This window comes from Bombina bombina, chromosome 2, assembly GCF_027579735.1.
Source record: "Bombina bombina isolate aBomBom1 chromosome 2, aBomBom1.pri, whole genome shotgun sequence".
Taxonomy (NCBI): domain Eukaryota; kingdom Metazoa; phylum Chordata; class Amphibia; order Anura; family Bombinatoridae; genus Bombina; species Bombina bombina.
In genome coordinates this window covers 908,376,156-908,400,328 of record NC_069500.1, presented here as the reverse complement: position 1 = coordinate 908,400,328, position 24,173 = coordinate 908,376,156, and the positions used below count along the sequence as shown (strand labels likewise).

General features: G+C 37.4%; 1 protein-coding gene across 1 annotated transcript in view; it reads left to right on the top strand.

The window, feature by feature from the left end:
* The first annotated feature begins 257 nt into the window (after positions 1 to 257).
* Positions 258 to 24,173, top strand: part of FRAS1 (Fraser extracellular matrix complex subunit 1) — an 868,578-nt gene continuing 844,662 nt past the window's right edge. The window contains 1 exon segment of the mRNA XM_053703296.1: positions 258 to 714. Coding sequence (XP_053559271.1) covers positions 630 to 714 — 85 coding nt within the window. The 5' untranslated portion in view covers positions 258 to 629.

Sequence of the window (24,173 nt, the reverse complement as noted above, 5' to 3'; positions counted from 1 at the left end):
GACAGAAACTATAGCTGTAGGGCACAGGAAGGATCAGCACTTGCTGGCTGCTGCTGGTAACTCCCTGACTCCCTTTTTTGGCAAAGTCACCCGCCTCCCTCACACACTCGGGGAGGGACAGCGCTGCCCAAGTCTCCAGAGGCAAGGAGTTTTATTTCTAGGGCAGCCAGTCCCAGGGGAGGGAGGGGTATAGCTAAAGAGTGCTATAGTAAAGCAGGGAAAGTTGAGAGCAGGAGGAGGAGCACTGCTGCCCTGAGTGTGATCCTGGCTAACGTGCTGTGTGCTGACACAGCCAGGATCAGGTCCACCTTGCAGCAGCTCACACGCAGCACCTGATCACAACTCTACTTGCACAGGACACCCACTAACTGGCAGCATCTGCATTTCACTGTGGCACATCTGAAGGCGTAATCTGATGAATGCACTCTCACTGCCTGCATGTGGTTGCTGTGACTGTGTAGCAAACAGCCTTCTTATTTACACTATGGACAGATATCCCAGGATCGTGTGATTGTATAATCTCTTCATGCAAAGGAAAACTGCAGAATGAGCACTAGGGAATCTGTTAATAGACTATAATATTATTTAACCTTTGGATCTTGTATGTTTTGTGGGGAGATCCCCCTTCTATGTACTCAATGGATTACCCGAGCATGTGGCTTTCTTTGGTAGTAGGATACCTGGGATTTTTAACATGTCTTCATCATTCAGAAGGTCAGTTTTTTTATTAGTGTTCATGTATAATGGTAACTAAATCGATTACCTCTCACTTACCAGGGAACTTTTACTACTGTATGGGGATTATTTTTACATTGGGAAATCCTCTCTATTAACCCATGTCCTGCAACATCTGTGCTATATATATATATACACATCTTTATCTATATATAGTTTTAGCATGCATACCAGTCTGCTTTACTGCTTTTCAAAAATCAGATTTTTTTTTTGCCTTGTTAAGCAGGTTTTCTTCCACTTAACATAGTGATTTATTAACAGCATAAGAGCAACTGGAATATAGTGGTTGCTATTTTGCTTGAAGTTGAAAAATTAAAGGCTCTATAGATTAGAATGAAATGTTTCCCACCAACAAATCAATTTAGTATAATTGTGCCTTTGTTAATGTATCTTCCAATAGCTGATATATTCAAGCTGCATACATCTAATTTATTTAATATGATGCATTTTTAGCTACAAATAACCATTAGTAGTTTCAAACACATCAGCAAATGCCATTGTTTCCTTATTGTTTGTTTAGTTATAGGTAATGGTATGCTCTAGTAGTCACATAAATAAATCATAAATTAAAAGCTTTCACAATCTCAGTGACCTTCTACACAGGACCAGTAGTAGCAATTATTACTGTAAAACGGGGACATCACTTAATTTACTTTATGACAAGTTGCAATTCACTGTTCTGCTGTGCACTTAATAAGAAATATGTAAAATATATTTATACTTATTTAAAAATACTTTTGTTGCATTTATTGTTCCTAGCTTTATTTATTTTTTTACAAAAAAGTTTTTTAAAAACTCCTTCAGGCAGGTGCTTTGACACACCAATATATCCAAGCCGCATGGGACATTGGAAGAATTACTGCTTTCTACTATCTTGCTAAAATCTTCACAAACAGGGTCAAAGACGCAGGTTTTCTAGCACCTGGAGAACTACACTACATAAAATTTTGAAATGTGCAGCGGAGTGTTTCAAATTCCATTAGATTTTTTTTGCAATAAATTAATATTATATCACCTTTGAGCATTTTTCTTTTTCCATCTTCATGACACTTTAGATTACTATGTCCCTTAAAGTGACTTTTTAATTATTATCTATTGACTTATTATTATTATTATACTTTATTTTATGAAGCGCCATCATATTCCACAGCGATGTCCATGGATACAGTTCATTTAAATAAAACAATGATATAAAACTTCTAAGAGACAGGACAGAATTTACAAACACATACAGAAGGAATGTACTGTGTTGTGCTAACTCCCCAGGCGTGAACACAATGTTTATCTATATGGCCCACATGAACTATCAGTCTCCTGTTGTGAAAAGCAAATAAAAAAGAATGTGATAAGAGGCTGTCTGTAGTGGCTTAGAAACAGGCAGACATTTAGAGGTTTAAATGGTATAAAGTATATTAATATAACAATGTTGGTTGTGCAAAGCTGGGGAATGGGTAGTAAAGGCGTTATCTTTTTAAACTATAACAATTTTAGTGTAGACTGTCCCTTTTAAACTTGAAAATACAAATAATCATACAATGTTTTCAGGCATTAAAGGGACAGTAAATATAAAAAAAATGCAGAAATTGATAAAGTTGCTTTTAAATAGAAGAATTGCTAGTGCTAATGATAAATACACTTTGTTCTCAGTCCAGGAGGGAACTCCCTGTAGCCTCCAGGCCTGAATGGTTGTACTGTTTGAGCTATTATAGCATGTGCACCCAGGTTCCCAACACAGGCTTAGTCCTTATGTTTGTATAAATGTATATATTGGACCTTATCTGAGAGCCTGCTCTAGAAAAACTCAATTGTCTGACAGTGGCATTCGGATTAGCTGAACTGATCCCAGCAAATAAAAAAAAAACATGCAGGCTTGGTGGTCTCTCCTGGATTAAGGTTAAAAGTTATTTTTCTTATTAAAGGCCATTATAATAGGCTGACCATATTGCCGCTTTAAGAAGGAACACATATGAAAAATACATATGTGAGGGTTGTTATACAAAACCATTTCTTTAAACAGACATGAAAACAGCCCCGACATATGTATTTTTCATATGTGTCCCTTTTTAAAGCGGCAATATGGTCAGCCTACATTATAATGGAAAAAAAAATGCATACTGTAATATGTTAGAGCATGTCATTTTATTACTATCAACCCTGCAACTCTATGTGTTTCTGGGGTTAAACACACAGTTGAAGTGCATCATGAGAGCCACCGAGAACTGCTGGTCCCAAGCAGAAATTGCAACTGACCCAATCAGCAGCAGCAGTCGCACAACTGGGTTGTGTAACAACTGCTGGCAATGAATTACAGCAATGTTTCTCAATCCCTAACAGGCCAAATTTCCATAATATCCGAACTAGAGCACAGGTGAAATAAACTAGTCTGGAATTAAGAAACACTGAATTAGAACATGTAATATTTTCACAATAATGACCATTTAACTATGATTCTACTTATCATATTAAATGGATATGAAACCCAATATATTTCTTTTGTGATTCAGAGCATACTATTTAAAAACCGTTTCCAATTTACTTCTATTATGATATTCTGTGTTGAAGAGATACCTAGGTAGGCATCTGAAGCACTACAAGGCAGGAACTAGTGTTGCCATCTAGTGTTCTTGCAAATGGATTACATTCTTGCCAAACTGCTGCCATATAATGCTCTAGAAATGGTCGGGCTCCTAAGCATATGTCTGCTTTTCAACAAAAGATTCAAAGAGTACAAAGACAAATTGATTATGGAAGCAAATCTGAATCATGAAAGAAACATTTTAGGTTTCATATCCCTTTACGATAGATCAACTACAGGTACCTATCACCAAATCCAGAGTTCGTAAATCGAAGCTTATGCTGAAATCCTAACATTTTAAATTAATTAAAAAAATAAAATAAAAAATTAAATGATCAAAAATACAATTTCCCCCATCTTCCTTGCCTGTGTCTTCGGTTTGGGTTTTGTGTTCTAAAATGCAAATAATAGTCTATATTTATTTAAACAACAAATATTACCTTTCTGATTACAGTACTGTACTATCTTTCTACTATATATACTCACCAGCATTGAAAATGATATATAACTACCTTTAGGTTGCTGGTATGAGCTGTATTATAACATGTAAATATTGCTAAAATGATACAAGACATTGCTGTCTATACTTTGTCCCATCCCCTCTCCAAACTGTCCCATTTTACTGGTGCAAATATTCCAAAATCCAAACTATTCTAAAGTCCAAACATTTTCCCGTCCCAAGCAGTTTGGATAAAGGTTTTTTTGTCTGTATTTAAAAACAACTTTATCAATAGCTACAGTAACTTTTCATTTATTGTCCCTTTAAATCATATTATTTACAAATCAGATGTTTGTGTTTTACCCCCCCCCCCCCCCAAGACACTAGGAAACATTAACCCCTCACAGTGAAGTTTGTGGGCTAATGGGATTGTTCCAGCAAAGCAGCTGCACTTCACCTGCAACCCTTCCAAAATATATTTTACAGTGTTCAGTGCTGATAATATCTGGAATGTGTCTGTCACGCTGTAAGCCAATTCCTTATGCACAACATGCATGGAAGTTTTATTAGCAGCCATTAAAAGAAAAGGAACTCTTAATTACTAAATGGTAAAACATTAATTTCCAATCATTGTGCACTACAACCTCAAATAAATAGAAGTGCCTGTGGATGCACACACATCTGCTACAAGGGGCATAAGAGTCAAATAGGTGTAGCTGCTGGTCATCAGCTAACTTCTAGTGATGCATTGCTGATTATGAGGCTGTGTACATATGCTTTTCAGCAAAGGATACCAAGAGAATAAAGTAAAATTGATAACAGTAGTGAATTTAAAATTGTCCAAAAATTACATGATCTAGCTGAATCATAAAAGTTTAAATTTGACTTTCCTATCCCTTTAATTATAACAGTGATATTTTATGAGCATTATGCTTTTTGACTGTTTACAACTTTCTGCAGGTAAAGACCTTATACTCAAGAGCTTACAATTTACATTTTTTTGTCTCTTAAAATCACTTCAGGAATACATTGTTTATATGGAGTTATTTCTGAAGTTTGGTTAGAATATTATTTTTAGAACCTGTTAAATCTTTTAAATAAACATTACTGAGCCAGTGTATATTTTCAACTTGAAACTATTTTCACCTTTAAAACTTTGATTCAATTCTGATGAAAGGGTTTTTGGAAATTGATTTTGATAAACTAAAACTTTGAATGGCATGAAGCTAATATAGATACCTGTATTATTCCTTTATACTACACCAACTTAAATCACAAACATTAGTTTTTTTTTTGTTACTATCTTTCTTAATTGTAGCTATAGCTAAAGCACAATAAGGCTGTGTTTAAAAAAGCACATTCTTTATCATTTTTAATTTATTCTATATTCACCTATTGAATTATATTGATCGCAAACACAGTGCTTCAGTCAGGAATTGCCTAGTCTTTGGAATGTATTTTTTTGTATGAACTTTGCCAGTGTGATGCACATCGCAGGTTCAAAATATACTGGAGCATTTTATTATTGCACTGTTAAAGGGACGTTAAACCCAAAATATTTCTTTCATGATTCAGATAGAGAATGCAATTTTAAACATCGGCAATATGTAGGAGGGTATAGTGTTGCATTCCATAGAATGCGCTCCAAAGAAATCTTTAAGGTGGTATTACATCTTTAGTTTATTGTCCCTTTAAGATACTGATAATTTCTATAAGGGTCAGAAAAAAAGGGGGGGTGATGGCACTCCTGTGGGTATGACAAGGGGGGCTGTATTAATATATCGGCATTGGCCTTAATAACAATAATAATGATGCCCTTAGGTGCTGTGTACTGGTTAACTCTAACTAGAAATGCAACTAAAGAAAGTTGCAAAAAAGTGTACACTTATTAGCACTAATACCTTGTATCATTAGATTATATATGTTGTACGCACAAACTAACCACAGCAACATATATAATCTAATGATACAAGGTATGAGTGCTAATAAGTGTACACTTTTTTGCAACTTTCTTTAGTTGCATTTCTAGTTAGAATTTCTATAAGGGACCACAGTAGAATTGAAAAAATGAAAAATACATAATAAAAAGACAATGCAATAGCTCTTAATTTGAATTTGAAATGAGCAGTAGAATATTTTCTGGCAAATTTCAAGTTAATCCAATAGTCCCTCCCCCTTTATCACGTGACAGCTATCAGCCAATCACAAAATGTATATACGACTGTGCACTTTTGCATATGCTCAATAAGAGCTGGAGCCTCAGAAAGTTAGTATATAAAAAGAATGTGCATGTTTTGATCATCAATGTATATTGGAAAGATTTTTTTAAATGCATGCTTTATCTGAATCATTAAACTTTAATTTTCACTTTAGTGGCCCTTTAGTAGGAATTGCAACTATTCATCAAAACTATTACCCAATGGGATATTAGATTCTGAAAAGTCTTATACAAAATAATATAATAATATCAACACAGACTGATAAAGATGTTGAGTTTTGACAACTAAAAATAATTTAGAGTAATACACTAACAAACATTTATTTAAAGGGACACTAAACCCAAACTTTTTCTTTAACGATTCAGACAGAGCATGCACTTTTAAGCAACTTTCTAATTTACTCCTATTAACAATTTTTCTTTGTTCTCTTGCTATCTTTATTTAAAAAGTAGGAATGTAAAGCTAACGAGCCGACCCATTTTTTTTAGAACCTGGGTTGTGCTTGCTTATTGGTTTGCTAAATGTAGCCACCAATAAGCAAACACTATCCGGGGTGCTGAACCTAAAATGGGCTGGCTCCTAAGCTTTAAATTCCTGCTTTTCAAATAAAGATAGCAAGAGAACAATTAAAAAAATGATAGTAGGCATAAATTAGAAAGTTGCTTAAAATTGCATGCTCTATCTGAATCATTAAAGAAAAAAAATTGGGTTTAGTATCCCTTTAAGATTTTAGAAGACTATATTTTCTCTCTTATCCTCTATTCAATTTATTATGTCTTCTGCTCAATATACTCTGAGATGTGCTCTGTCACAGATAGAAGAGTTTACTTATATTGTGTTCATTTTAAAGGATTTGTTGCGACTCCAGAGTTCAGTGTTAAAATAGTGAATTTCAAATAGTCTCAGGTCTGTTCTGAATTGAGCTATGGTATAATATTTTTGTGCAGTAAAACAATGTCAGTAAAGTAAATTCTAAATAAATAATCCTGCCAAGAACGCTGGTTAATGAATAATCCTAAATTCTCTATTATTTTTTAATATTTACAGCTGGCCAAATCTGGATTACATAGTTTTGGCATAGATACTTTTAGCAGTTCCATTTCCATACATTTTATTGGTGTCTGTTGTCTCGTTAGCTGGAGGGCAGTGAGGCTATTGTAAACATAGTGTGTGTATGTATATATATATATATATATATATATATATATATATATATATATATATAATAGCAAGAAGTTAATCTTGGTTGCTGGCTTGCTGTCATTGGCTGGGTGAGGGACGCTCTTCCAGATTTCAGCTTCTTTGATTGGTCATGTTTTGCCATACCCAGGATTAGGGGGCCGGAGTTGTTTACTATGGTTGCTATGACTACTGTACCGGGCACACACAGTGTTTCAATAAGCTATGATCACATTTGGCTTTGGGTTTGTTCTATTATGGGATTTGATCCCTATGTGGTATATAAGTCGTATGGTATAGCTACTTTTTGGTGCTTAGTTTGTATATAGATAGACACTTTGGACTACTGTTATGGTCTTCACATGTTATTGGCTACAGGTGGAAGTGGCAACACAGGTGGTGACCTGGAACTGTATCACTTAGGTTGGTTTAAAAGGCACTGTGATTGTTAGGTTGTACACTGTTATTTTGTATTGTATGACGAAGAGGATAACACCCTGAAACGTTACATTAAACGGGTAACATTGAAAATCCTGGAGAGTGCATCCTTTCTTCTTGCTATTATCAATTTCTTGGAAGCACCCTGGGTGGATGAACTTGAACCGTGAGTGCACGCCTATCTACAATTTGTATATATATATATATATATATATATATATATATATATATATATATATATATATATATATATATATATATATATATATATATATATATATATATATATATATATATATATACAGTTCCAAACACCTGATCCACCCACCTAGGGACAACTGCCTGGGTGCAGATATGTAGCTTATATCCTCGAATGAAGTGCACTCACAGGAATATTTGGGTCTCAAAAAGCCAAAATGTATTAACGTTTCGGGGAGATTTTTATCAGAACAACAAAACATGTGAAGACACAGCATATTTATAAAGCATAAAATTAAGTGATATACACACCCCCATGGGTACAAGGATAATAGTACAATGGAGAAACAATTCGATAAAAGACAACATTTTACAGACAAATACAGGGGGAATTGAGGGCCCTATTCCCTTGGGAACTTACAATCTAGATTGGTAGGAGGATGGGAAACAGGAGGTGGGGACTGCAAAGGTGAGAATGATATTAGTGAGGAGATAGAGGGCAACTGTTAGTTAAAGGGACAGTCTACATCAGAATTGTTATTGTTTTAAAAGATAGATAATCCCTTTATTACCCATTACCTAGTTTGCATAACCAACACAGTTATATTAATATACTTTTAACCTCTGTGATTATCTTGTATCTAAGCCTCTGCAAACTGCCCCTTTATTTCAGTTCTTTTGACAGACTTGCAGTTTAGCCAATCAGTGCCTGCTCCCAGATAACTTCATGTGCACAAGCACAGTGTTATCTATTTGAAATACATGCACTAACACCCTCTAGTGGTGAAAAACTGTTAAAATGCATTCTGAAAAGAGGTGGCCTTCAAGGTCTAAGAAATTAGTATATGAACCTCCTATGTTAAGCTTTCAACTAAGAATACCAAGAGAACAAAGCAAAATTGGTGATAAAAGTAAATTGGAAAATTGTTTAAAATGACATGATCTATCGGAATCATGAAAGTTTATTTTGGCCTAGAATGTCCCTTTAAGTGAAGTTAGTTTGTTAATGTCGGGTGATAAGCTTCCCTGAACAGAAAGGTCTTTAGGGAACGTTTAAAGGAGAAGAGGTTAGGGTCAAGTCTGACAGCTCGAGGAAGTGCGTTCCAGAGGGTTGGTGCCGCACGAGAGAAGTCCTGTAGTCTAGTATGAGAGGAGATGATGGTAGAGGACACAAGAAGCAGGTCATTGTTGGATCTTAGGGGGCGGGCAGGAGTATATTTATTGATGAGTGAGGACAGGTAGGGTGGGGCAGCATTGGTGAGGGCTTTGTAGGTCATGGTGAGAATTTTGAGTTTAACTCTGTTGTGAATGGGGACCTAGTGAAGGGACTCACAGAGGGGTGCAGCAGAAACAGAGCGTCGAGAGAGGTGGATTAGGCTGGCAGATGCATTTAGGATGGATTGGAGGGGAGAGAGGTGGGAGAGAGGGAGGCCAGTTAGTAAGTTGTTACAGTAGTCAAGTCGGGAAATTACCAGGGAGTGGATTAGCTGTTAAGTAGTTTCAGCACTTAGAAACGGATGAATCTTGGAGATATTGTGTAGGTGGTTGTGGCAGGATGAAGAGAGCAATTGGATGTGGGGAATGAAGGACAGATTTGAGTCAAGCGTGACTCTGAAGCAGCGGACTTGGGGTGATGGGGAGATAGTGGTGCCGCCAACAGTGATAGAAAAATTAGAAACTGGAGTAGAGTTAGAGGGGGGAATTAGAAGTAGTTCGGTCTTGGACATGTTTATTTTTAGGTGGTGAGAGGCCATCCAGGAGGAAATGCCAGTTAAGCAGTCGCTGATGTGAGAATTGACAGAAGGAGAGAGTGCAGGGGTGGAAAGGTAGATCTGGGTATCATCAGCATAGAGGTGATAGCTGAAGTCATAGCTGTTGATAAGTTTACCCAGTGAAGAAGTGTAAATAGAAAAGAGTAGAGGACCCAGGACAGAGCCTTGAGGTACTCCAACAGACAGAGGCAACAGAGAGGAGGAGTCACCAGCAAATTAGACGGAGAAGGATCTGTAAGAGTGAATCCAGGAGAGGGCAGTGTCACAGAGCCGAAGAGAGCTGAGAGTCGGTAGGAGAAGGGGATGGTCATCAGTGTCAAAGGGCAGCAGAGAGGTCAAGTAAGATCAGTATAGAGTAGTAGCCTTTGTTTTTAGTAGAAAGGAGATCATTAGTAACCTTGGTGAGGGCAGTCTCAGTTGAGTGTTGGGGACGGAAGCCAGATTGCAGGGGGTCGAGCAATAAGTTGGAGGACAGGAATTGGGTTAGGCAAAAACTAGTTTTTCAAGGAAATTTGAAGCTAGCGGGAGCAGTGATATGGGGCGGTGGTTTGCAGGGGAGTTAGGGTCAAGGGAGGGTTTTTTGAGGATGGGGGTGACCTTTGCATGTTTGAAGGAGGCAGGGAATGAGCCGGTAGAAAGGGATAGGTTGAATATGTGAGTAAGAGCCGGAGTGAGGGTGGGAGACAGAGGAGGAATTAGATGTGAAGTAATAGGGTCAAGTGGGCAGGTAGTGAGGTGTGAGGAAGACAAAAGGGAAGCCACTTCACTCTTAGTGGTTGGGAGGAGGGTGCAGAGAGTGGCAGAGGGGGTGACTGGGAGCGAAGTTGGGAGATTGCAGGTTTGTGTTGGTATGCTTCTTCGGATGGCAAGTGTTTTATTGAAAAAATAATCAGCAAGATCTTGAGCACTGAATGCAGATGAGGGGGGTGGTGCAGGTGGGTAGAGGAGAGAGTTGAAAATGGAGAAGAGTCTTTTAGGGTTTGAAGAGTGAGTGGATATCAGAGAAGAAGGTTTGCTTAGCTAAGCAAAGGGCAGAGGTGTAAGAGTAAAGAATGAGCTTATAGTGCATGAAATCGGATTCAGAGCGGGATTTCCTCCAGGCACGTTCAGCAGTGCGGGATCATTTTTGTAGGTGGCGTGTTTGTTGGGAGTGCCAGGGCTGGAGCTGACGACGTGGGGCTTTGAGAAATTGGGATGGAGCGAGGGTGTCAAGTGCAGCGGAGAGAGTATTGTTATAGTGGGTTATAGCAAGGTCAGGGCAGGATATTGTGGAAGTGTTGAGGGAGGCGTATTTGAATAAGATTGGAGAGTTGGGGAGGGTCCACAATGTGCAGATTTCTACTGGTGCGGGGGCGAGAGGGGGAAGTAGGTTTAGCATCTATATTAGGATTAAAGGTGAGCAGATGGTGGTCTGAGATGGAAAATGGGTGATAGGCAACATCAGAGAGAGAGCAGAGATAGGAGAATACCAGATCAATCGAGTGTCTATCGCGGTGGGTAGGGAATAGGGTGGATTATGAGAGGCCGAAGGAGTTAGTGAGTGAGAGAAGTTTAGAGGCAGCAGGGGCAGATGGGTTGTCAATAGGGACATTAGCTTAGTGACAGACTTATACATTAAAGGATTGCAGAGAATTTTTATTTAAAAGTTCATTTATCCAGAACGCCGCTCCTTGCTCTACTGAGCGGGTCTGGTTTTTCCTCAGCGCATTGCGGCAACACTGTCTAATCACAGCGTGCCCGGTCCCGCCTTTTAAACTGAATGTAGCTCGTTCCCGCTCTGGTCTAGTAGCTCGTTGGATTGATTTGTAATATAACTGCTGTTAGGTTAGATGTTTTGAAGTTATTCACTTTGTTTATTTCACCTAACAAATCCCGGACCAGAAATTGGGGATTGTCACTTCCTGTCTCACGATATGCTGGAATGCAGGATTGCTGGGTGTGTATATCACTTAATTTTATGCTTTATAAATATGCTGTGTCTTAACATGTTTGGTTGTTCTGATGAAGGGGATGTAAATCTCTCCGAAACGTTAATACATTTTGGCATTTTGAGACGCAAATGTTCCTGTGAGTGCACTTCATTCGAGGATGGATATATATATATATCATTACAAAATTGCCTTCTGCTTCAATAGTAAAAGTATAGATAAAGGGGTTTGCTATTGCATAATCATAATGTTATCATATCAAATGTGAATGTAATTTTTGGAAATAAATATTAAGGCATATCTGTTTGCTTTCACCAAAGCAGGTAGAAACAGACACGTTTATTTTTATATATATTTTGTTTTGCTAAAGAACAAGAAATGGAGAGAACTATAAACTAAATACTGTAAATATCTAAACACAAGTTTCCTAATATTGTAATTATTAAAAATAGTTTTGTAAAAGCAGATTCACTTAAATGGGAAATACCTCTCAAGTAAGAAAGATATATATATTATATGAAATAGTTCTTCTATGTACCTGATTCAGCAAGATTATAGAAGCACATTCACACATTTAGTACATTTGCTCTGTAGAGTAACATAGAATGGAAATATTTGACTTACTGGAGAGTTCTTTAATGCTATGCTCTTTAAGCCACATAAACTAACAACTGCTGCATGCTGGATTTAAGAGGATGGCTATTTCTGCATTGCTGGTCATCACTGCCAGTTTTAAAGAAGTGTGGCACCTGTTGTATGCCCCACTTTAATGCTGGAGCCAGTGTGGAATGTAAATCTCTTCCATCCTCCCTTAGCCACTTCTACAGAACAAAATGCTACAGGACCCTGTATTGCTGTATTTTGTAAGCTCCTCCACAGCAATGGGGATTAATGTAACAGCGTATTATGTGCTCCCAGTGCCTGCTGCTCCCAAAACAGAATGTTTGTTTTACTGATATTCCCAAACTTGTGAGAGACAGAAAACAGGGGGAGGGGACTCAGAGGCAGACCTGAGTTTGATTCCAAACTTTTTGTATTATTATTAAGGAGGTAAGGGAGTGTTTTTCTTATGTTTACTTTGACTATTTATTGATTATAGAAAGAAAACATTTTCAGAATTCCAAGGTCTGTGAAGCATTTCTCTGTTTTCATTTAGGTTGTGGCGTACCATACAGGGAATGCTGTGTTTTTGTAAACAATGAGTTTAATTTCTTATCACTGTATTTATTGGACCATGGTTTTACTATGTTAACATTGCCTTGCCAGCATTTAAACTGTTATGGTGATGTCCAGAAGTTAAATTTATACTTATAAAGCAATATTTGTACATTACTAAAATTCTTTAATGAATTATAGTATTTTATTATAGCGTTACCTTTAAACAACAGTTATACTGCACAGTCATCCATGGGCGTGTACAGAAATGCCATGAGCACAGACACAAAACCCAATTTTTGTTTCATGATTCAGATAGAGCTTGTACTTTTAAGCAACTTTCTAATTTACACCTATTATCAATTTTTCTTTGTTCCCTTGTTATCTTTATTTGAAAAAGCAGGAATGTAAGCATAGAAGCTGGCCCATTTTTGGTTCAGCACCTGGGTAGTACCTGCTGATTCACACAACCATAACACACTGACCTGCCCACAATACAACTAATGCCCCTCCAGGTGCGGCCCCATCCTTAAAACACTGCCCACAGGTGCCTTCAACTCCATGTCCTGGGAAGCTTCTGGGAAATGTTGGGAGGTATCTAAACATGTTGACAAACAAAAAATAACTTCTGACCACCTAAAAGACTTTGTTGTTTGGAACTGAAGGAGAGTATCATTCATAATACAGATTTATGCAGGCTATTAGGAATTTACAGCCAATAGAAATATACTAGCAGTTAGAAAGAGAGTAGCATGCTTAAAAAAGCAAAATAAAAGAGCTGCAGATTGGTAATGCTATGTACTGGACTAACACAAATTGGTGAGCTGACCATATAGTCAATTCTCCAGTATTCTGTTCTGCTTAGCCTCATCTGCAGAAAGTTCAGATGTGTAAACTATAGTACAGATACAATGTTTCATGCCAAGAAATTTTGCACACAGGCAATTTAGAATGTTTCAAATCAAGGGTTCTAGACTGGGGGTATCTGTTAGATTACATTATGAACAATCAGCGTTATCAATATGGATTGAAGTGGCGAGGTCTCTAACCAATTAGTGACCAGATCACTCTACACAGACGTCTTTTATAAATATGATAAAACGTGTATGATTTTATTTCTGCTGTTCCTTTCCTAGCTATCCATATGCAAAATAAAACCAAGCTATTGGCATCTTTGGAAGTCATACTGGTACCAATTGGACTGGTGATGATGATGATTTTGACAGTCTCGGGATGGGGGTATGGGTACATATTGGGCAATCCTTTAGGGCAGTGTTTTTCAACCAGTGTGCCGTGGCACACTAGTGTGCCGTGAGAGATCCTCAGGTGTGCCACGGCAGACTGACAACAGTGTGACATATTTTTTAAACTTTGCTTGTTTTTTACTCCCAGTGCAGGGGTAGTTTGTAGGAGGCATGGCATAACAGCACAATACATACAGTATGTGTGTGTTTGTGTGTATGTGTATATATATATGCTGTATTAGGCTACAATGTGTGATTTTTTTTTAATTTTGGGATGGTGGTGTGCCACAGGATTTTTTAATGTAAAAAAGTGTGCCACGGCAAAAAAAAAGGTTAAAAATCACTGCTTTAGGGGGTCTGTAATCATAAAAAACAAGGCAGCTTTTTTCCTGCCAGGTTTTGTACAACTAATATGAAAAGAAGCAGGTGTTATTGCAATGTTCTTTGTTGGAATGCTTGCAGTTAAAAATAAGCAAAATAAAATAAGTCAAATTTCCCCAAATCAGTATCTTTACAGATGATTGGTGATACGTTTTATGTGTTTGATATACTCTGTTTGGGATGAATAGATTAATAATAATAATAATAATAATGCACTAAAAAGGACTAATATTGTAATATAATGTTTATTTGTATGTAGTAAAATGTTTGCAATATATTTGTATTTATTGTGTCCTCTTTTCTGTAATATAATTCTGAAAATTGTAGGCTTTCCCATTCCTGTTATAAGTGGAAGTACAGACTCCATTTACACTGATATATTCTACACAGTCATTGGTAGCACACTCTAGAAAACCATGTATAACTCTTCTTATTGGCCTCAGAGGAGAAGGAAACCTGGGTTACAACATGGCAGTACCCATTGCTTTAAGGACACTAAAACTTCAAACTTGTTTTTTTTTTTTTAAATATTTTAACAACTTATATAATTAAAAATACATCTATTTATTATTGTAAGTCTATAAAGGCTATTCTTTGTAGTTTTTTTTAATCTCATTCTGACTAGCATTTATTTAATGTTTGTTTTAATGGCCTGATTACTGACAAGTGCATTGTCACAAAACAAATTGTCTCTTAATATTAGTGTTTCAAAATTATGTCCAGCTTCAGATTAAAGAATATTACTACAGCACTACTGGTGGAACGTGACATACCACCACAAGACCGCAGTACCGTTACCACTGAACTTTAGAGTCCTATATAAAAAGGATGACATTCTCTCTGCCCTTTAGATATTAAAGGAAAGATTGGCCTGAGAATTATATACTGATCTTTGATTCAATTATAAAAGTTTAAGGCCTAGATTTGGAGTTTTGCGTTAGAAGGGGTGCGTTAGCTACGCGTGCTTTTTTCTGGCCGCACCTTTTAAATACCTATGGTATTGAGAGTTCACAGAATGGCTGCGTTAGGCTCCAAAAAGGGAGCGTACAGGCATATTTACCGCCACTGCAACTCTCGATACCAGAGTTGCTTACGGACGCGGCCAGCTTCAAAAACGTGCTCGTGCACGATTCCCCCATAGAAAACAATGGGGCTGTTTGAGCTGAAAAAAAACCTAACACCTGCAAAAAAGCCGCGTTCAGCTCCTAACGCAGCCCCATTGTTTGCTATGGGGAAACACTTCCTACGTCTGCACCTAACACCTTAACATGTACCCCGAGTCTAAACACCCCTAACCTTACACTTATTAACCCCTAATCTGCCACCCCCGCTATCGCTGACACCTGCATATTATTATTAACCCCTAATCTGCCGCTCCGTAAACCGCCGCTACTTACATTATCCCTATGTACCCCTAATCTGCTGCCCCTAACACCGCCGACCCCTATATTATATTTATTAACCCCTAATCTGCCCCCACAACGTCACCTCCACCTGCCTACACTTATTAACCCCTAATCTGCCGACCGGACCTGAGCGCTACTATAATAAATGTATTAACACCTAATCCGCCTTACTCCCGCCTCAATAACCCTATAAGAAATAGTATTAACCCCTAATCTGCCCTCCCTAACATTGCCGACACCTAACTTCAAGTATTAACCCCTAATCTGCCGATCGGAGCTCACCGCTACTCTAATAATTTTTTTAACCCCTAAAGCTAAGTCTAACCCTAACACTAACACCCCCCTAAGTTAAATATAATTTAAATCTAACTAAATAAATTAACTCTTATTATATAAATTATTCCTATTTAAAGCTAAATACTTACCTGTAAAATAAACCCTAATATAGCTAGAATATAAATTATAATTATATTGTAGCTATTTTAGGATTAATATTTATTTTACAGGTAACTTTGTATTTATTTTAACCAGGTACAATAGCTATTAAATAGTTAAGAACTATTTAATAGCTAAAATAGTTAAAATAATTACAAAATCACCTGTAAAATAAATCCTAACCTAAGTTACAATTAAACCTAACACTACACTATCAATAAATTAATTAAATAAAATACCTACAATTATCTACAATTAAACCTAACACTACACTATCAATAAATTAATTAAAAACAATATCTACAAATAAATACAATGAAATAAACTAACTAAAGTACAAAAAATAAAAAAGAACTAAGTTACAAAAAATAAAAAAATATTTACAAACATTAGAAAAATATTACAACAATTTTAAACTAATTACACCTACTCTAAGCCCCCTAATAAAATAACAAAGCCCCCCAAAATAAAAAAATGCCCTACCCTATTCTAAATTAAAAAAAGTTCAAAGCTCTTTTACCTTACCAGCCCTGAACAGGGCCCTTTGCGGGGCATGCCCCAAAGAATTCAGCTCTTTTGCCTGTAAAAAAAAACATACAATACCCCCCCCAACATTACAACCCACCACCCACATACCCCTAATCTAACCCAAACCCCCCTTAAATAAACCTAACACTAAGCCCCTGAAGATCTTCCTACCTTGTCTTCACCATGCCAGGTTCACCGATCGGTCCAGAGTCTTGATCCAAGCCCAAGCAGGGGGCTGAAGAGTGATGTCCATCCTCGGGCTGAAGTCTGGATCCAAGCGGCGGCTGAAGAAATCCATCATCGGGCTGAAGTCGGAAGTCCATCATCGGGATGAAGTCTTCTATCAAGTCGCATCTTCAATCTTCTTTCTTCAGGAGCGGAGCGGAGCCATCTTCTTTCCAACCGACGCGGATCCAACCTCTTCAACCGACGCCTACTCGCCGAATGAAGGTTCCTTTAAGGGACGTCATCCAAGATGGCGTCCCTCGAATTCCGATTAGCTGATAGGATTCTATCAGCCAATCGGAATTAAGGTAGGAAAATTCTGATTGGCTGATGGAATCAGCCAATCAGAATCAAGTTCAATCCGATTGGCTGATCCAATCAGCCAATCAGATTGAGCTTGCATTCTATTGGCTGTTCCGATCAGCCAATAGAATGCAAGCTCAATCTGATTGGCTGATCGGATCAGCCAATCGGATTGAACTTGATTCTGATTGGCTGATTCCATCAGCCAATCAGAATTTTCCTACCTTAATTCCGATTGGCTGATAGAATCCTATCAGCCAATCGGAATTCGAGGGACGCCATCTTGGATGACGTCCCTTAAAGGAACCTTCATTCGGCGAGTAGGCGTCGGTTGAAGAGGTTGGATCCGCGTCGGTTGGAAAGAAGATGGCTCCGCTCCGCTCCAGAAGAAAGAAGATTGAAGATGCGGCTTGATAGAAGACTTCATCCCGATGATGGACTTCCGACTTCAGCCCGATGATGGATTTCTTCAGCCGCCGCTTGGATCCAGACTTCAGCCCGAGGATGGACGTCACTCTTCAGCCCCCCGCTTGGGCTTGGATCAAGACTCTGGACCGATCGGTGAACCTGGCATGGTGAAGACAAGGTAGGAAGATCTTCAGGGGCTTAGTGTTAGGTTTATTTAAGGGGGGTTTGGGTTAGATTAGGGGTATGTGGGTGGTGGGTTGTAATGTTGGGGGGGTATTGTATTTTTTTTTTTTACAGGCAAAAGAGCTGAATTCTTTGGGGCATGCCCCGCAAAGGGCCCAGTTCAGGACTGGTAAGGTAAAAGAGCTTTGAACTTTTTTAATTTAGAATAGGGTAGGGCATTTTTTTATTTTGGGGGGCTTTGTTATTTTATTAGGGGGCTTAAAGTAGGTGTAATTAGTTTCAAATTGTTGTAATATTTTTCTAATGTTTGTAAATATTTTTTTATTTTTTGTAACTTAGTTCTTTTTTATTTTTCGTACTTTAGTTAGTTTATTTCATTGTATTTATTTGTAGATATTGTATTTAATTAATTTATTGATAGTGTAGTGTTAGGTTTAATTGTAGATAATTGTAGGTATTTTATTTAATTAATTTATTGATAGTGTAGTGTTAGGTTTAATTGTAACTTAGGTTAGGATTTATTTTACAGGTGATTTTGTAATTATTTTAACTATTTTAGCTATTAAATAGTTCTTAACTATTTAATAGCTATTGTACCTGGTTAAAATAAATACAAAGTTACCTGTAAAATAAATATTAATCCTAAAATAGCTACAATATAATTATTCGTTATATTGTAGCTATATTAGGGTTTATTTTACAGGTAAGTATTTAGCTTTAAATAGGAATAATTTATTTAATAAGAGTTAATTTATTTCGTTAGATTTAAATTATATTTAACTTAGGGGGGTGTTAGTGTTAGACTTAGCTTTAGGGGTTAAAAAATTTATTAGAATAGCGGTGAGCTCCGGTCGGCAGATTAGGGGTTAATGTTTGAAGTTAGGTGTCGGCGATGTTAGGGAGGGCAGATTAGGGGTTAATACTATTTATTATAGGGTTATTGAGGCGGGAGTGAGGTCGATTAGGGGTTAATAACTTTATTATAATAGCGGTGCGGTCCGGTCGGCAGATTAGGGGTTAATAAGTGTAGGCAGGTGGAGGCGACGTTGAGGGGGGCAGATTAGGGGTTAATAAATATAATATAGGTGTCGGCGGTGTTAGGGGCAGCCGATTAGGGGTACATAAGGATAACGTAGGTGGCGGCACTTAGCGGTCGGCAGATTAGGGGTTAATTATTGTAGGTAGCTGGCGGCGACGTTGTGGGGGGCAGGTTAGGGGTTAATAAATATAATATAGGGGTCGGCGGTGTTAGGGGCAGCAGATTAGGGGTACATAAGGATAACGTAGGTGGCGGTCGGCAGATTAGGGGTTAAAAATTTTTAATAGAGTGGCGACGATGTGGGGGGACCTCGGTTTAGGGGTACATAGGTAGTTTATGGGTGTTAGTGTACTTTAGAGCACAGTAGTTAAGAGCTTTATAAACCGTCGTTAGCCCAGAAAGCTCTTAACTACTGACTTTTTTCTGCGGCTGGAGTTTGGTCGTTAGATTTCTAACGCTCACTCCAGACACGACTCTAAATACCGGCGTTAGAAAGATCCCATTGAAAAGATAGGATATGCAATTGACGTAAGGGGATCTGCGGTATGGAAAAGTCGCGGCTGAAAAGTGAGCGTTAGACCCTTTCCTGACTGACTCCAAATACCGGCGGTAGCCTAAAACCAGCGTTAGGAGCCTCTAACGCTGGTTTTCACGGCTACCGCAAAACTCCAAATCTAGGCCTAAGTGTCTATAAACCAATGTGTGCTTTTTTAGCGAGGTTTCCTTCTCTGCTGAGGGCAATTAAGGACAGCTATAAATGACTCACTAGAGTGTTCAACCAATGACTGTGTAGAATACACCAGTGTTAAAGGTAAATAATCAATAAATGCATAATAAATAGACAGTGCAAAAGCACTTAGTTTGAATTTCAAATGAGTAGCAGATTTTTTTTCGGACAAATGTCAGTTACATTTTTTTTCGTAATGCATCATGTGACAGCCATCAGTCAATCACAAAATGCATATATACACAGATATTTTGTGAATCTTGCACTGTCCCTTTATGTTTTATTCCTAACAGGAATTATAAAGCACACATTTTTCAGAATGAAATTACAGAAAAAGTGGGCAAACTAAATAAATAAGGTATATTGCAAAGCTGTTTTACTTCATTATATTTTATCATTTTATATTACAATCTTACTTATAATGTCCCTTTAAGCAGTACTTAAGTGATTATAGGCTTCTGCTTTATAATAGATATCGTTCATTTCAGTGAAATATAAATACTATAGGTAGAAAACCCAAACTGCTTGGGACACAGATTATGCATTATTTTTTTTTATAATAAGATACGTATTGAGTGTTATATGAAAATAAGTTTTGTTGCTTTACAAAATAAACCACGCATAATTTTATAGGGACATAAAAGTGCAAAAATAAAATAGCCTAATGTGTAATAGCATTTTACAATTCCACTATTGCTTGAATATAACTATGTGTTTAACTATTTGCATAGAGCAGGAATGCACTACCGGGCAGTGAGCTAGCTGAACAAATCTGATAAGCCATTGAAATGAGGCATATATGGGCAGCCACCAATCACCAACTAGCTCCCAGTAGTATATTGCTCCTCTCGACTTCCGAGTCAGCCTGGGGGTAAGCTTTTAAGGATACCAAGAGAACAACGCCAGAAGTAAATTAAAAAGTCTCTTACAGTCTACTTGAGTTTTTGTTTTAGATAACACCTTTATTAAGCATTCCCCAGCTTCGCATAACCAACATTGTTATATTATTATACTTTATAACCTCTAAGTGTTCCTGTTTCTAAACCGCTGCAGGCCGCCCTTATCTCAGTGCTTTCTATTAGTTTTTAAATCTTGCACTAGCCAGACAGTGCTAGTTCATGTGTGTCATGTAGATAAATATGTGCGCACTCCCTTGGAATGATGATGGTTATACAAGAACCAGCACTGATTGGCTAAAATGCAAGGTTAGAAAAGCCCTTAGGTACGGTCAGCCTGCAGTGCAAAACCAGGGAATAGGTAGCAAAGGGATTATCTATCCAATAACTATTTTTAAGTAGACTGTCCCTCGGAAAAATAAAATAATATATATATATATATATATATATATATATATATATCTCATATAATCCTAAGAAAATGTTTATAATTCAAGCAAGAAATCTCAGGATAATGTAACAACCTTTTCTGACCAAAATATTCTGATAACATCACAACACTTGTGATGAGGAATTAGCTGGAAATTCTTCAAGTAGCTAAGCTAGGAAACCAAATCACAAGGTATAACAAAAGTTCTGATTAACAATAGAAATAAGGAGGGGGGGGGGTGAATTGTATTATCAGTATGAAAGTGCCCTGGTATTCAGTACTAAGAGATAGAAACCAATAAAAGCTAGTTTCCACTACGCCAATTAGCGCTTGATCTTTGCCCTGAGCTATATACTGAGAAGGCCAATTTGCTCATCCAAGAGTACATCCAAGTATAATATAGCATTACATTTTACAGAACCAACAGGCTACACAGTGGGGTAGCACAGTATTATACAATATAGAAATAAAATAAAAAAGTTGAACAAAGAATGAGATTCAAATATCTTTTTTTTTTTTTTTTTGTGGCTTTATAAATGAACCCACTCTTTTTGAAAGTGGAACAAGTTTGATAATGGATTACAGGTAGCCCTCAGTTTACGCCGGGGTTAGGTTCCAGAAGGAATGGTTGTAAATCGAAACCGTTGTAAATTGAAACCCAGTTTATAATGTAAGTCAATGGGAAGTGAGGGAGATAGGTTCCAGGCCCCTCTCAAAATTGTCATAAGTAACACCTAATACATTATTTTTAAAGCTTTGAAATGAAGACTTTAAATGCTAAACAGCATTATAAACCTAATAAAATAATCACACAACACAGACTTCACTTGCATTTTTCTGCAAACAGTTCTTTCTATGCATTCTAATCTGGACTGATTTATAGACAGGAAGATCTTGTTCTTTTGAAATCTGCTCGATAGCTCAGGTCTGGTTAAACTGATTAATTTCAGCTTGCTTGGCTTTGCTGCAACACAAGCGGACAGCTCCGCCTACTGGCTATTTTAATAAATGCACTGCTTCTCAATGCTTTTCAATAGCAGTCACGTGACTGGATAAAAAGGTTGTTATTCTGAAACGGTGTAAATTGAACCGTTGTAAAACGAGGGCCACCTGCACATTCATGTTTCATTTGGGAAAGCAGTGCATAGTTGGTGAAATAATTGATTATAAAATGAGTGTTTCAGCCCCTAAGTTACAAGTATGATGATTTAACCATTGTTACCAGTGACACACAAACGTCTGATTTAACCCTTGTTACCAGTGACACACAATGCTAAACTGGTCACAGTTAGAGGGCGAAGTAAGCGGAAGAGACAGGCCAGTTCTGAGCTTGTACACCCCAATAGATTTGCAAGATTAAGTGAAGATGTTGGGGATATCAGTTCAGGGGTGGCAGTGTCAGAGAGGGCCGTGTTGCCTAGTATAGTGAACAGTCCTTTAGCTGTGGAAGAGGAGCATACTATGGTGGGCAGTCCTTCAGTCATGGAAGAGGGGCATACAAGTCAGGGCCAGAGGCAGATGTTGGTGGTAGGAGACTCTATTATAAGGAAGGTTGATAGGGTAATTTGTCATCCAGACCCTTTACATAGAACAGTTTGCTGTCTTCCAGGGGCTCGTGTTAGGCATATTGTGGAGCGTATTGATAGATTGTTAGAGGGATGCGGGTCTGATCCTGCAGTCATGGTGCATATTGGTACTAATGAAGAAATCAGTGGGAGATGGAGAGTCCTAAAAAATGACTTCAGGGAGTTAGGTAGCAAGCTTAAAGCAAGGACCTCCAAAGTAATATTTTCTGAGATATTACCAGTGCCGTGTGTTAACTCAGTAAGGCAGAAGGAGCTAAGGTCCGTTAATTCATGGCTAAAAACATGGTGTAAAAATGAGGGGTTTGACTTTTTAGAACACTGTGCTGATTTTTCACTAGGGTACAAATTGTACAGTAAGGATGGATTGCACCTGAATGACATGGGTGCAGGTGTGTTGGGGGAAAGGATGGTAGCACGTTTAGAGAACCTTTTAAACTAGGCAAAGGGGGGGAGGGTCAATTAGAACAAAATAGAACAGAGAGATCAGTGTCTGAATATGTCACTCCCTTAATATCTCAAGGAAGGGATGACTTAAGAAATGTCACATTAGAAAGTATAGAGGAAAGTACACCAAGTAGCAGCAGAAAGCACATGAAAATTAAATGTATGACAACAAATGCAAGAAGCATGACAGGTAAAATGGGGGAGCTGACGCTCTTAGTTGCAGAAGAGGACTATGATGTTATCAGTATAACTGAAACTTGGTGGGATGATTCACATGACTGGGCAGTTAACTTAGAGGGGTATACATTATTTAGGAGGGACAGGAATAATAAAAGGGGTGGAGGAATCTGCATGTATATTAAACCTGACCTTAAACCTACAATAAGGGAAGATATTTATGATACAAGTGACAATGTAGAGACCCTGTGGGTTGAAATAAAGAGTGGGGGGGAAAATCCTAAAAAAATATTACTAGGAACATGCTACAAGCCTCCCAACATTAGTGACCCGGAGGAAACTCAACTACTTATCCAAATAGGTAAGGCTGCTAATACCAGTGCTGTAATTATGGGAGATTTTAACTACCCTGATATAAACTGGGCCAATGAAACTAGTAATTCAGCTAAGGGGGATAGATTTTTAAATGTTCTCAGGGATAACTTCTTGTCACAATTAATAGAGGAGCCAACTAGGAGTAAAGCTATATTGGATTTAGTGCTATCAAACAATACAGATATAATATCAAACATAGAAGTTAAAGAACATTTGGGTAACAGTGATCATAACATGGTCACATTTGAAATCTCTTTTCATATACAGTGTTTTAAAGGATTAACTAAGACTTTTAATTTCAAGAAAGCAAAATTCAACGATTTAAGGAAATCATTAAATAATATAAATTGGGAAAATGTATTTTCTAATAAAAATACAGAGGATAAATGGATAATATTTAAAAATTTGTTAAATAAATATACATATCAATACATACCATATGGTTATAAAAATAAAAATAAAAAAACTAAGCCGTTATGGCTAAATAAAAATGTGTTAAAAGAAATTAGGAAAAAACGTAGGGCATTTAAATTATTAAAAGAAAATAGTACAGACTCATCATACAATATTTATAAGGAATGTAACAAAGCATGCAAAAAAGCAATCAAATTAGCCAAAATTGAAAATGAAAAATTAATTGCCAAGGATTCTAAGTCTAACCCTAAAAGGTTCTTTAAGTACATAAATAGCAAAAAATCTAAGAAGGATAATATAGGTACATTAAAATGTGTGGAGGGTAGCATGATAA